This window comes from Pieris napi, chromosome 11 (genome assembly GCF_905475465.1).
Source record: "Pieris napi chromosome 11, ilPieNapi1.2, whole genome shotgun sequence".
Lineage (NCBI taxonomy): Eukaryota > Metazoa > Arthropoda > Insecta > Lepidoptera > Pieridae > Pieris > Pieris napi.
In genome coordinates this window covers 6,526,935-6,541,682 of record NC_062244.1, presented here as the reverse complement: position 1 = coordinate 6,541,682, position 14,748 = coordinate 6,526,935, and the positions used below count along the sequence as shown (strand labels likewise).

At 33.2% G+C, this 14,748-nt stretch overlaps 2 protein-coding genes and 1 pseudogene across 2 annotated transcripts; 2 read left to right on the top strand and 1 right to left on the bottom strand.

Annotated features, from left to right (window-relative positions):
• Positions 1-865: 865 nt before the first annotated feature.
• On the top strand, positions 866-4,178 carry LOC125053607 (glutathione S-transferase 1-like). Its single transcript, XM_047655034.1, has 6 exons — positions 866-986; positions 1,666-1,821; positions 2,155-2,213; positions 2,839-2,980; positions 3,391-3,581; positions 3,972-4,178. Exons 1-6 carry the CDS (start codon positions 984-986, stop codon positions 4,084-4,086), a joined length of 666 nt encoding a protein of 221 aa, XP_047510990.1. The 5' UTR covers positions 866-983; the 3' UTR covers positions 4,087-4,178.
• Positions 4,179-7,751: 3,573 nt separating this feature from the next.
• Positions 7,752-7,862, bottom strand: LOC125054244 (annotated as a pseudogene).
• Positions 7,863-10,361: 2,499 nt separating this feature from the next.
• On the top strand, positions 10,362-14,748 carry LOC125053608 (glutathione S-transferase 1-like). The gene is made up of 6 exons (XM_047655035.1): positions 10,362-10,494; positions 10,837-10,992; positions 11,568-11,626; positions 12,917-13,058; positions 13,962-14,152; positions 14,542-14,748. The coding sequence occupies exons 2-6, from the start codon at positions 10,852-10,854 to the stop codon at positions 14,654-14,656; spliced, it is 648 nt and encodes a 215-aa protein (XP_047510991.1). The 5' UTR covers positions 10,362-10,494; positions 10,837-10,851; the 3' UTR covers positions 14,657-14,748.

The following is a 14,748-nucleotide window of genomic DNA, read 5'->3' as shown; positions in this document are numbered from 1 at the left end:
GTTAATACTTGTGGTTTATTTGATTTGTCAATGTTGCTAGATCTACCAATTAGCAGACCATTTGATAGTCTGTAGTATTAGTAATTTTAAATTGGACTACCGGGAAAGCCAAGGACCTTTACTGCGTACATCGCTCACTCCAGTGAGCCTCCATCCTGCCTTTCAGGCGATTGACCACTATCGAGTCTCACAGGAGACGCCCTCGCTCTGGTGGCGGGAAAAACGCCCATTCAGGCCGAGCTATGCTCGCCAAAACAGCCCGAGCTGAGCTGTAAAGGTCCAAAGGCCAACAGCGAGATTCCATAAAAAAATTGTATTGCTAACATCATGAATTATGCATACTTTATGGACCACTACTGTTCAGTTATCAAATCAATTCTTTAAATTGAAGAGAGTCTGTTCTAAAAGAATTGTATTGTTGTTCGCATACATTAATTGATATTTTGTGAACCTGAAAGTTCCAGTCCGTACTATTAATTTTTTTTATTGAGAAAAAGCTTGCCAACGCTCGGCACACTGGCACATTGGTAAAAACAAACACAAAATACAATTTTTAGTGTGACAAGCACTTAAAGGCAAACATGACTTACAAATATATAGAGATTATAACCTATTACAACACAAACATAACAAACATTACAAAAAAGAAAACAATTACTAATCAAAGAAAAAATTCAAATTACAGAAAATTAAACAAAAATCCATTTTATAGTGTGAGGGCAGCAATTATGTATATCCAGACCTAGCTCGTTTATAAGTAAATATGTTAATTAATGTGACCATGAGTTAAGCAAGCGGAGTTAATTTTCGTTCTAAAATTCGGATAAATTTATAAGTACTCATTTGAAACCCTTTTCAAAATTACAATTAATTATAAATTTCTTGCCAATGACGTCGGTTAATCGTTAGTGATTAAATCAAAAATTGTTATATAAATGGCCGTCGCCAACACAGATTTAGTTTGTTTACGGCGGTTTAACTAAATGGTATGTATTCATTGTGTTTTTTTTGAAGATTATAGAATATTTATAACACATCCCACACTGATTGATGATGTTAAAATTATTTAATATGATGAAATATATAAACTATATATATATTTCATCATATTATATATAGGTCAATATTAGTATATAAGTCAGCAACTTTAAGATCTAATAAAATGTAATACGTATATGTTAACGTAAAATTGTAAACACCGTTAGATTGTAATCTATCTCGCGAGATTATAAACTGTCGAAAGATTGTGAACCTCAGCGTACTGCTTACAATTTAACGTATTATTATTCGGTAGATTGTACTACACTAACTTAGTTATCATTCAAACTTCTTTGGTCAATTACAGATTAATTTTACTTCCCAACAATTTCATATAACTACCGAATAATAATACCTTAAATTGTAAGCAGTTCGTTGAGGTTCACAATCTTTCGACAGTTTACAATCTCGCGAGATATATTACAATCTAACGGTGTTTACAATTTTACGGTGACATATATATACTAATCTAAAACCGGTTGCTTATTTAAAAAAAGTACCTGGTTTGTGCGCAAATTAGTATTTATAAGAAACTCTGTTATTAGATTGTTTAATTTACTTCAATCTCGTCTGTTTATGGTAATATTGTAATTTACAAGTTTATAATAAGCCTATTGTATTTCATAGATAAAACTATCAAACATGGTCCTCACATTGTATAAATACAACCTGAGCCCTCCTGTCAGGTCTGTCCTGATGCTGATCGAACACTTGAAGCTGCCAGTTCAATTTGTTGAAGTGAACTTCATGAAGGGAGAGCAATTTACAGAGGAGTATAAGAAAGTAATATTTTTAATTTTTTAAATAACTAAGCTAGACTTCCATGGACAATAAAGAAAAGAGGATAAAGATCGTCTCGTGATTGTTACCTGGAAACCTCGTTTTCATAAATTTTGATAATATCCAACCATGAAAAAGTTATCCTTATTTTACGCTCAAGTTCACTGCTCACAAGTTTGAAACATTGCAATTACTCGTATATGGTCATGACATTTTTTTATTTTTTATTCATTTTAAGATCTCCACAAGTCAAGGGGACATCATTCACGCTAGGGATTGTGATTGATAAATACAACCAAATAATAAAATAATTTAATGACTACTTATTATATTCAGATCAATCCACAACACACGGTGCCTACGTTGAAAGATGACGATTTCATCCTTGGAGACAGGTAGATAGGCTTTTCTGTATTTGATTATGATTAAAAATAGCTGATGTTTTTTCTAAACAATCATTTAATATAATCGTCGGTATTATTACAATATATATTTATATATTCAATAATTCATATTCAATTACTATGTATAAATATATATTTCAATAATACCGACAAAAATCTATTTATATATTTAAATAGATTTATAAAACTAATCCTAAACATGAAAACAAACGCGGTATGTGTAGTTTTTAAATAGGCCGAATCATTCGGCCATTGTTTTACGTTCTTTCTTCAAACATCATTGTTTCGCCTATTTAGGACCTATGGGTCGTACAGTGCCTAACTCAAACTAAAGCTCAAAATAACTTTATTCATATAGGTAAACCAGTATGAACGTCAGAAAAAAAGTTAAATTAATTGTAAATTTACATTTACTACCAATTTGCAAGCCAAGGGCGTAGAGCGCTACTCTTTTAAATCGCTAAGTTTTGAGTCATAAAAATTGTTTGAATTGGAGCAAATCAGTCCCAAAGTCAAATTTATAAAAAGCTTTATTTATTAATTTACGTTAAACGAGGGCAATTAATGCAGTCTACATCTTTTAGTTAAATTTAACATGTTTTTTTTTTAATTTTAGTCATGCTATTTCGTCGTATTTAATAACCAAATATGCGAAGGATGACTCTCTCTACCCCACTGAACCTAAACTTAGAGCCATTGTTGACCAACGTCTGCACTTTGACTGCGGAGTCTTGTTTCCAGCAATCAGAAATGCTTTCGTAAGTACAAAATAACTTCATCATAATTACTTCTACCATTCGTAAGTGTAATTTTTTTTGCATGAAAATACTTATTATTTATGTTCACTATTGTGTTGACCGTAATTATTTCACGTTTTTCAATTTTTTTAGCTATTTCAATTGTATGGATACACGAATATAGTGTCAAAACATTATAGAACACTAAGACTGTTAATGAACATTACCATAGTTTAAGCTATTCACTAGTATTGTAGAAAATTAAGTCAACATAATATTATTTGTTAGCCATAATTATTGTATAGGCTAGATTGTAATTCATGAAAAGTCGCACCCTTTTTTGTTAGATTTATTGGAGGAAAAAGTTTAAATTGTATATATGAGTAATGTGGTGTAACCTTTTAACTAAATTACGAACTAAATGACTCCAGGTTCCAGTTGTCATCCTAGGGGCTAAAAAACTGACCGATGATGCCATAAAAAAGATTACATCTGCATACGAGTTCACAGACAAATTTGCAACCAAAACCTGGTTGGCAGGAGAACAGTTTACAATTGCTGATATCTGTTGCGTGGCAACTATTAGTAGCTTGAACGAAATAATTCCTATTGATGCTCAAAAGTAAGTCAACATGACTATTCATACTATTGAATAGAGAACACAATCTTTCAATTGCAAGACAATTGAACGACGATGAATTCCAATTTTAAAAATCTTATTTGATACAGGATAAAAACTCTTTCGCGGCTTAGTTTATTTTTCTATATTCAAAAAAGTCATCTAACTGTCATAGTTGGCGTAGTACTGTGAACTATGAGTAAATTAAGTAGTCATTTAGTAATATTAAATATTCATATTTTTAAAGTGCAACATAGAAGATACTAAATAAAGAAATAATCATTGGTTTATCTGTAAATTATGCTGAATGCTCAGACTTCAGACGTAACGTAATAAGAATTGCAAATCAAGGTCAAACGGAATCTGATAGATATGCAACTTCTTTTTTTTCAGGTATCCACACCTGTATGCCTGGTTTAAACGTTGTTCCGAGTTGGATATTTACAAGAAAAAGAATGCTCCGGGAAACAAAGAATTGGGAGAAACATTCAGAAGCAAATCAGCATAAGAAATCTTATTTGAATTTTTTTATATAATGCATTTAAATTTAGAAAATGTAATAGATTTTACATTCTAAATAAATAAAAACATTATATTATGTTTTACGTTTTTATTTAAAATTACAGTCACCTTTATTATACCACAACTCTCTCACAAACAACATACAGACGAACCTACTCCTTTCCCGAAACAATTATTTAGACAATTTCGTCAACTCAGTACTTTCAATTTAAATATAATAAAAAATATTGTGAAAAATTGAGCGTTTAATATTTTGTTAATCGCACTTAAAATATAATTAAATGGAAATTTAATTAAGTAAAGAAAAGCATCAAAGACTATTTAATAGGTTGGAAAAAGATTATAAGGAACGGTAAGTCATTGTTTGAAATTTTGAAAGATTTCACCTGATGAAGTGGTGTTATTATAATATCTCAATTTTATATATTTATACACTGACTAAAGATTTAAAACTTATCTTTAAATATATCTTTAACAATAATATGATATAAGCTATTTTTTGTTTTAAAGTAGTTTGCACGGATTATTTAACTTAAGAAAATACTGTACATAGCAAATATTACTTCAACAAAACCTTAATCTTTATATACGATACTAAATTTGTTTTTTAAATTACACTCCTAAAAATCGGAATAATATCTCATTAGATGTTACCTAAGTATATACAAAATTATCTGGGCCTCAATCCTATTGTAAGTCGAACAAAAATATAATAAGTAAATTAAGTGAACGGAAACCAACAAAATCTAAGCTTTCTCTACTTAAACGGGCCTGATGGCGTCCCCCAATTGTGGTGCGTACCTTTACTCTCGATGTGCTGGAATACAGCTTCAATACATCCCTAAAAACGGCAATCGGCATGATCCGTCCAATAGCTATAACTTCCCTGTTCTCCAAAATAATGGAAACCAATATTAACGGTCAGCTCTTGAGATATCTAGAAGGCCACTTGCTGATTAGCGATGGTCAGTACGGCTTTCGTCGTGACCTTCTCGTTTACCTTACACAAAGGTGGTTTCCAGGTTTCCACTAAAAAACACCTATTGTCACTAATCCTCTCTTGGAAGACATTCTGCTCACAGCCTCAGCGAGTATCGGAGACGGGCCATACTTTACTCCGAGCCTGCAACTTTATAAAGCGCATATTCAGCCCCACTTGGGGTACTGTGCTCACCTCTCCGCGGGAGCTCCCCAATCCAGCTCCTTCCACTTTACCGTATTCAACGAAGAGCAGTTCGAATTGTCGACGACCAGTCGACATTCCGAACGGTTTCATCGTCGGCGTGGCTTAGAGATGTTTGGTCTCTCTGCATCTTTAACCGTATTTACCATTTAGAGTGTTGAGAGGAGTTGTTCGGATTCATATCCGCTCCAAAGCAGGTATGAACCTGCAGCTGATTTTCATCATCGGACGTCGAGGCAGAATACGAAATTCCACCCCTATCACCTCATCATCCGTTGTTCCACAACTGAGCGTGGATGCGTTTAAAGGCAGTGATTGCCGCGCACAACCACTATTCTTAAAAAGCCGACAGCGCACTCGCGGGCCCTCTGTCATTGAGAGTTTCCATGGGCGGCAGTATCACACAACAGCAGATGAGCCTCCTGCCCGTTTGCCTCCTGTTATATAAAAAAAACGTAAACGTAAACTAATTAGTTTCGGAGGAATAGCATCAAAATATCATACAAAATTATATTATAATTATTTTAATACCCAATGTCTCCAGTATTTAGGTAACTTCCTATTCGGGACAAAAACGACATTAATCATGTATTTATCGGATTAGAGTTTGAGTAAAAACACTCAAACTTTATCGACCGAAACAAATAACCTTGTTTTGTTTTGGTCCATCAAGATTTATTACATTCATTATTTTTTGCAATTCCCTTTCATAAGGTCATAAATTTATTACAAGATTGCTCCTTATTACATTTTCCAATAATTGATATGTACCGTCGGTGAATTGGATTAAAAATTGCCTTTTCGGCAGGATATTGCGACAGTACATCAATGTATTAAATCCTAGATTCCTTTTTCACAAGAATAATTTCGAAGAAATCTTAATATATATAAATTACGTGTCACGTTGTTTGTCCGCTATGGACTCCTAAACTACCGAACCGATATCAATCAAATTTGCACACCGTGTGTTATTTGATCCAACTTAAAAGATAGGATAGCTTACATCTCAATGTATACCCGCAATATTATTTTATTGCAATATATTTGTTTATTATTTGATAGTCACAATTCTATCAGATGGCGCGGCGCTGTGTTGAAAGTACCAACGTTTCACATAAGCTACAATTTAATGGCATAACAACCAAAAAAGCATGGTGGTCCCCATGACTGGTGTTCTTCTACAGTTTCCCTTGAATAGTTTGCTTCTATGTAATATAACAAAAATCTTAGCCACAGCAACACTTGGCTGGTCTGCTAGTTGTAATATATAATGTAGAATTTTATAAATCCTACAACCTAATAAGCCCATATATAATTATCAAAAAACCGCTGTGTGAGTTCGAAAAGTGAGTTACAGAATCGCAGGGCTGTATTTGGTAGATATATATTACTTATCAAATGTCACACAAATTAAAGCCTTCTGTACGAACAATATGAAACATATATGAAATCGAACATTTACGTTATAATAACAAAAATCTATGAAATCTGGAGCACTTCTTACGTGTGAACACTAGTACACGCACACATTTTTTGGAACTAAAATAGCTATCGATTTTTTTTTCTTTTCGAAAATTTTAATTTGTGCTGCCAGAACTTTTTATTTTATCGACATAATAAATCTATAAATCGAAAAGTGCACCACTATATGAACTGAATACATCAGTTGAGTTATAAAATAGTTCTCGTAAGATGCCCAAACATACTGGTATTGGGCATTTGGGGAATGACTGGGCCGGTAAATATGTAAAATCTTTATATGACCTTTCGCTGGTCAAGTAGGTACAATCAGAAGTGATGGCGCACGTCGCCTTACAATTATAATTTGAAAATGCGCCTGATATAAAACTTGCGCAATGTCGCAACATACTCCCGGCTCTTGAAACTCTTTCAACATTCTTCATTTATTCTTCTTGTACCGGCAACCTGCACAGCCGGACCAATGAACATGTTATGCAGCCGCTGTTTTAAGCTCTGACACTCTGGCCACTCCATCTAAGCCATTTATCAGCCGCTGCACTCGACATCACCTCCAGCATAGGTCCCCAACATTAAAGTTGGGAGATTTCTCTCTCCATTTAGTGCGCTGTAGTAATTCCGCCACGTACTTCTTTTGCCATAAGATTGCTCAATTCTCTGATATCTTTGTAAATGACCAAATTTGCGGTATCTTGTTTCCAACTGGCTAAAATATACGAACTCTGAGAAAATTATTTGGAATGGAAACAAGAGAAGTTAAAATTCAAGGGAGCTGTCCAGAAGTTTTAGCATTTAAATATGCTTTTTTTTAGCTATAGACAACTGATTTGTGACAACAATTTGAAATACACCAGAGCAAGAAAAAAAACTTTAGAGGTGTCAAGGGACACCCGGATGGAACGAAATTCCTTTCGATTAATTCATATGTTAATTGGTATCATAACAGTATGATAGATTTTCTCGACACCAATCTTACGACGAAAAAAAAAAGCCAACATCACGAGGTGTTCCCAGGCATCCAAGTACTGACCTCGCCCGACATTGCTTAACTTCGGTGATCGAACGAGAACGGGTGTATTCAACGTGGTATGGACGTTGGCGATAGCTAAATCGAAAATGTAAAATATAACAACTATAGCAAAAAGTGTCGTTACAACTTTTGGTCTTAATTTATTCCGTCTAGCCCCCTTTCGCAACGCTCGATAACTTTGTTCCAACAAGACTAATTTAGTTAAATGATTCCAAAAATAATTTTCATTTCTTATCCCTACAAAAAAAAGCCAACATCACGAGGTGTTCTCAGGCGGTCACCCATCCAAGTACTGACCTCGCCCGACGTTGCTTAACTTCGGTGATCGGACGAGAACCGGTGTATTACAATAGCAAATAGCAAAAAAGTGTCGTGACAACTTTTCGTAAGAATTTTTTCCGTCTAGCCCCCTTTCACAACGCGCGATAAGGAACTTCGTTCCAAAAAAAGAGCAAGAGATCATACTAGAGAAGTTATACAAACAGCCAATTGCGATAGCTTTAGCAATGTACAAGGACTTGATTACTTTGTGTGACAATGGTAATTCCACAAAAGTATCATGAATTTGATAAAAACCTTAATTTTACTAAGGAAGTAAGGAGGTCCAGGGTGATGACGAAGATGATTAATTAGATACCTTAGAAATTTATAATTAGAATCTTTGATTTTTCTGTTGAAAAAAATTAGTAAATAGTTTATAAATTAAATGTAATGATAATTCGATTAGTTATATCTTCAGATAAATAAAATATTATAATAGTTTATTGTTATCTGTTTTTAGAATAGTTGATTGTGAAAGATTTAAATGCACCGTTATTTTCTATTTTAAGTTCCTATTTAATGAACTTAAATAGGGTCCCTTACGACTCTTTTAACACATTGATGGCTTTCTCGATGGTTCTTCAACTCACATCCCGGTGATATTAACTATTAGTACCAATATTCTGGAGTGCCAACGGAAACCAAAACTATATAACAGGAGAACATATTGGCAAATGTTTTGTGACCTCGTTGAGGACGCCCTACAATTACGGATTTCACTAAAGAGTAAGGAGGAAATAGATAGTGCAGTCTTGGCATTTATGAGAGTGGTGCAGAATGCATGCTGGAGGAGTTCTGAGGGAATGGCTCAGAAAGAGACCAGACAGCTTTCTGTACCCCACGAAATTCAGGACATGATCCTGGAGAAGAGAAGATTACGTAGAGTGTGGCACAATCGTCGTCATCCCGATGACAAAACACTAAACAGCACTAAACATCTAAGCTAAACACCTTAAACAGGCTATAAAAGAAAATCTAGATGCTACTATTGAGGACCTGATGTCGTTAACACCGACTACTCTCTCTGGAAGGCGTGCAAAAATCTGAATCAACCCACCTATACGACTAGGTAGAAACAAGTAGGCTAGATCTAAACTAGAAAAAGCAAATGCTTTTGCTGACCATCTGGCTAAAGTAGTTGTTCCTTTTCTTATTTTTTTGCGACTGAGGCGCAAACTAGCTGCTGTGGTCTCTGGGAGAATGACCAGCGCTGTGGAACATTCTGCTCCTCAGCATAATGCTGAGCCAGGGCCAATTACAACCACAGCACACACGCATTACGCACTTTCTTTGATTATTGTTATTTTGTGTGTGCTTTTGTTAGTAATAAATGTTGTATCTATATTTGCATATTATAAATAAATTTAATTTAAAATAACAAAATTATAATAGGTACCTAGTATTGCCATAAATACTAAAACAGAAAAATTCTATTGCAAATAACATTTATAACTTTTACAGTGTATTATTAATACATTAATATAAAACAATTTAAAATATAAAAAGCTTATTCGAAGTGGTCTCCATTGACTGCAATACAGCCCTTCAAACGTTGAGGCCAGTTATCAATAGAAGCACGCACTCTTTGCATGGGAAAATTCTTCACTGCCAAAACGGATTGTGTTAGGGACTCCAAATTATCATGGCGTTCAGAGCAAGGCGTACTATTTAAAACTGACTATAAATCAACCAGCGGATTAAGATCGGGACTAGACGATGGCCAGTATTCAGCTCTGATGAAGTCCGAGACGTCCGTTAAATTGAGGAGAGCTTGAACTAATAGAATTGTATTGTTGTTCGCATTATATATTAATTGATATTTTTGTGATCTTAAAGTTCCAGTCCGTACTATGTATGAATGTGACATATGCCGTGCGATTCTGTTAATCCATGAGTTCACCTCGCACTAACAACGCTCCCTACGTCACTCACGTCATTTTTGGAATCTCATGGTATTCTGTTAAGCAATTTTATATTACGTCTTGACAAGCGGAGGGAGCGTGTAGTTTATTGTTTATCAAAATTCTAAATCGTAAAATGACTGCATCACGACTGATTTGAGCGCGACCGCCGCTGCGAAAACCGCTGTGAGAGTTCGAAAACTGAGTTACAGAATCGCAGGCAATGCTTACTGAACCTCACCCATTTATGATTACTTATTAATTTTAGTTCGAAATTTCTGATAAACTATGACATATTTGAAATCAATGTTTGTATATTACAATTTGAAAAATTTCTTCTGATAGATGACTTGCAATTAGCTTAAATAAACAGTTGAATCTAAATCTCACCATGACATGCCATGACCTCGGTTTATCTTTAGTGATATGAATGGCCGTCGCCAACACGAATTTAGTTTGTTCACGGCTGTTTGACAAGTGGTATGTATTCATTGGGTTTTTTTGAAGATTATAGAATATTAATAACTCATGCCATACTGATTGATGAAGTTAAAATTATTTTTTTATATAGTTTATATATTTCATCATATTAATATTAGTAGTAGCCATCGGTCAGTATATTCAAGATTTAATAAAATGTAACATTCTAATCTAAAACCGGTTGCTTATATAAAAATTCGCTGTTTTGTGCGCAAATTCTAAAGAAAATTAGTATATAATAAATAAACTCTGTTTATTATATTATTTAATTTATTTAAATCTCGACTGTTTATGGTAATATTGTAATTTACAAGTTTATAATGAGCCTTTTGTATTTCATAGATAAAACTATCAAACATGGTCCTCACACTGTATAAATACGACCTGAGCCCTCCTGTCAGGTCTGTCCTGATGGTGATTGAACACTTGAAGCTGCCAGTACAATTTGTTGACGTGAACTTTATGAAGGGAGAGCAACATACAGAGGAGTTTAAAAAAGTAATATTCTTAATGTTTTACATAACTAAGCTAGACTTACATCTATACTAATATTATAAAGAGGAAAGATTTGTTTCTATGTTTGTAACGAATTGGCTCAAAAAGTACTAGACCGATTGGAAAAATTCTTTCACCATTTGAATGCTACACTATCACTGATTAATATAAACTAAAATTACAATAATGTTACCCAAGGTATAAAAAAATGCCTTTTAAATATTTTCATCGCATGCGCTGCTAAAACGTTTGATGATAGAAAAAAAAAATGTTCCACAATATTACAGAACATATAAAAAATGCCCTGCGAAGCCGGGACGGGTCGCTAGTGGAAAATAAAGAAAAAAGTTTTCATAAAATTTGGTAATATCGAACCATGAAAAAAATATCCTTATTTTACGCTCATGTTCACTGCTCACAAGTTTGAAACATTGCAATTATGTGGTCATGACATTTTTTTAATTTTTAATTCATTTCAAGATCTCCACATGTCAAGGGGACATCATTCACGCTAAGGATTGTGATTGATAAATACAACCAAATAATAATAAAATTAAAGACCTACTTCTTATATTCAGATCAACCCACAACACACGGTGCCTACGTTAAAAGATGACGATTTCATCCTTGGAGACAGGTAGATATATTAAATATAATAGTCAGTGTTATAAAATGCGGACTATAGATAGTACTATAGTTAATATTTTTTTAAAATTTTAACCACGAAAACAAACGTAGTAGATAGTATATATTGTTTTTAAAAAAGGCTGAATAATTTTTTATATTTTTTGCATTTGAAACTTAGAAATAATATTTAGAGCCTTATGTATTGCTATACACAGAGGAAGGATAATCACATATGCATAGATATAATTAAAAAAGAATCAAACTTAGCTTACTAAATATTATATCCCTATTTTAAACGAATTCTGCAATTTTGCAGTTCTGAGATTACGCCCGGGCATTATAACAAGCAATTACGATAAATTAGTTAACAAAAATATTTTGCATAAAGCTAAAACGGCTCATATTTATGCATGGGAGGGCTTTTATCCCCGTTTCGATGAATAAATATTCGTGAACAGTATGTTTGGATTCCAAACTTTATTCTATCACTGGTTATTGTACAAAAAAAGGGTGCATGTATGTACGCGCGTAAGAAGTTATACTTCTTTGGCATTATTAAAAATAGTTTTTAATTCCATGCAAATAATTAATTACAATTAAATAATCAAAGACTGGAAAAGGAGTCATTATAGTCAATAAAGTTCAGTTTACATTTGAAAAATTAAATAAATAAATATTTATTATTATTCTCTTACATTAAGTGTAACATAAATTCTTTTATTATTCGAATGTTGTTTTTAAATTATGTCCAATGCCGTAGTATCTTTCGTGGGCAACTTCATTCTGTTAATTTTGTGTAACGGCGCGCATCGTAAAATTTCACTCTTATAAATTTTTCATAACGCGCCTAAAGAAGTATAACTTCAAAAAGCCAGCTTGGTTATGTTTATAATTCCTATAATAATAGAAATACAATTTTAAAATCATAACCATGCTTTGATCAAGTACTCGTATATGTCGATAACACCGTACGATGCTTAAGTGGACATACATTTCTGTTTGAAAATCGATACATTTTGACTACGATAACAGCTCGAGTCGAACGTATTGTTCGTGTTTAAAGCCTCTGCTGTTGACTGAGACTGTAAAACAAAAGACGAAGCAATGGTCTTCGTTTTATTATCTCATATCATACTTAGTCAAATCACAGTGCGATATGATTTGTCGTTCCGTTTGGACAATCACAAAGACACTGTTCGCTAGAGATATTTAGAAGATATGGGTCATATAGTGCCTAATTAATACGGCGACTGTATTAATCATTCAATGAAATTTAACGTTTTTTTTTCTTAAATTTCAGTCATGCTATTTCGTCGTATTTAATAAACAAATACGCGAAGGATGACTCTCTCTACCCCACTGAACCTAAACTAAGAGCCATTGTTGACCAACGTCTACACTTTGACAGCGGTATCTTGTTTCCAGCAGTCAAGTATTCTTTCGTAAGTACAATAACTTCGTCATCTTTACATCTACCATTCGTAAGTGTTTTTTTTTGTATGAAAATGATTACAGACTCCCAGTTGTTAATGCGAATAACTAAAAATTTTAATGAGCATATAATAACCACAACTACTTCGCTTTATTATTTGTTAACATTGCTGCCTTGCGATTCTGTAACTCACTTTTAGAACTCACAGAGCGGTTTTCGCAGCGGCGGTGGCGCTCAAATCAGTCGTGAAGCAGTCATTTTACGATTTGGCATTCTGATAAGAGGGAGCTTGTAGTTTATTGTTTGAGCGCGTCCGCCGCTGTGTGAGTTCGAAAAGTGAGTTACAGAATCGCAAGGCAGATATTTAATTTCTTGACTTCAATATTCCTCAAAAATCTTTTACTTTTGGAATGAGTTTTGTTTTATTGATAAATCGGCTATATCCCTTCCGTTATCAAAGCTTTATCAAGTACTTAAATAAAGCTAAGTAAATATTATAACGTAAATCTTTACTTTACAATAGATGTAACTGTGTATTTTGTAAAACATAACAGTTTACATTTTTTTTACGTTTGTATCAGTAGTTATACTGCATTTCAATTGTTCTGCTTGCGGTGTAGTAATACGGTAGAGTTTATAGTGCTTTAATACCAGTGTTAATGTTCTTATTTTTAATCACTTTTGTGTTAACTTTAATGGTATATGTGTATACACTAAGACTGTTAATAAACATTATTACCTTTGTTAAAACTATTCACTAGTATTGTAGAAAATTAAGTCGACATAATATTAATTATTGTATAGGCTAGATTGTAATGCATGTAATGATACACTCTTATTTGTGAACTTTATAGGAGGAAAAAATGGGTAAGGTGGTGTAACCTTTTTTAAATAAATAACTTAATAACTCCAGGCTCAAGTTGTCTTCCAAGGGGGTAAAAAACTGACCAATGATGCCATAGAAAAGATCACATCTGCGTACGAGTTCACAGAGAAATTTGCAACCAAAACCTGGTTGGCAGGAGAACAGTTCACAATTGCTGATATCTGCTGCGTAACTGATATTAGTAGCTTGAACGAAATGATTCCTATTGATGCTCAGAAGTAAGTCAACATGAAAATTCTACTATGAAATAGAGAACACAATCTTTCAATTGAAAACATACATACAAAAACGAGCAATTCCAATTTTAAAAAATCTTATTTTATTCAGGATAAAAACTCTTTCGCGGCTTAGTTTATTTTTCTATTTTCAAAAAAGTCATCTAACTGTCATAGTTAGCGTAGTACTGTGAACTATGAGTAAATTAAGTAGTCATTTAGTAATATTAAATATTCATATTTTTAAAGTGCAACATTGATGATACTGAATAAAGAATTAATCATTGGTTTAGCTGTAAATTATGCTGACTACTCAGACTACAGACGTAATGTAAAAATAATTGAAAATCAAGGTCGAACGGAATCTGATAGATATGCCATTTTTTTTTCAGGTATCCACACCTGTATGCCTGGTTGAAACGTTGTTCAGAGTTGGATCTTTACAAGACAAAGAATGCTCCCGGAAACAAAGAATTGGGAGAAATATTCAGAAGCAAATTAGGATAAGATATCTTATTTGTTTTTTTTTATATAATGCATTTAACTTTAGTAAATGTAATAGATTTTACATTCTAAATAAATAAGCACATTATATTATG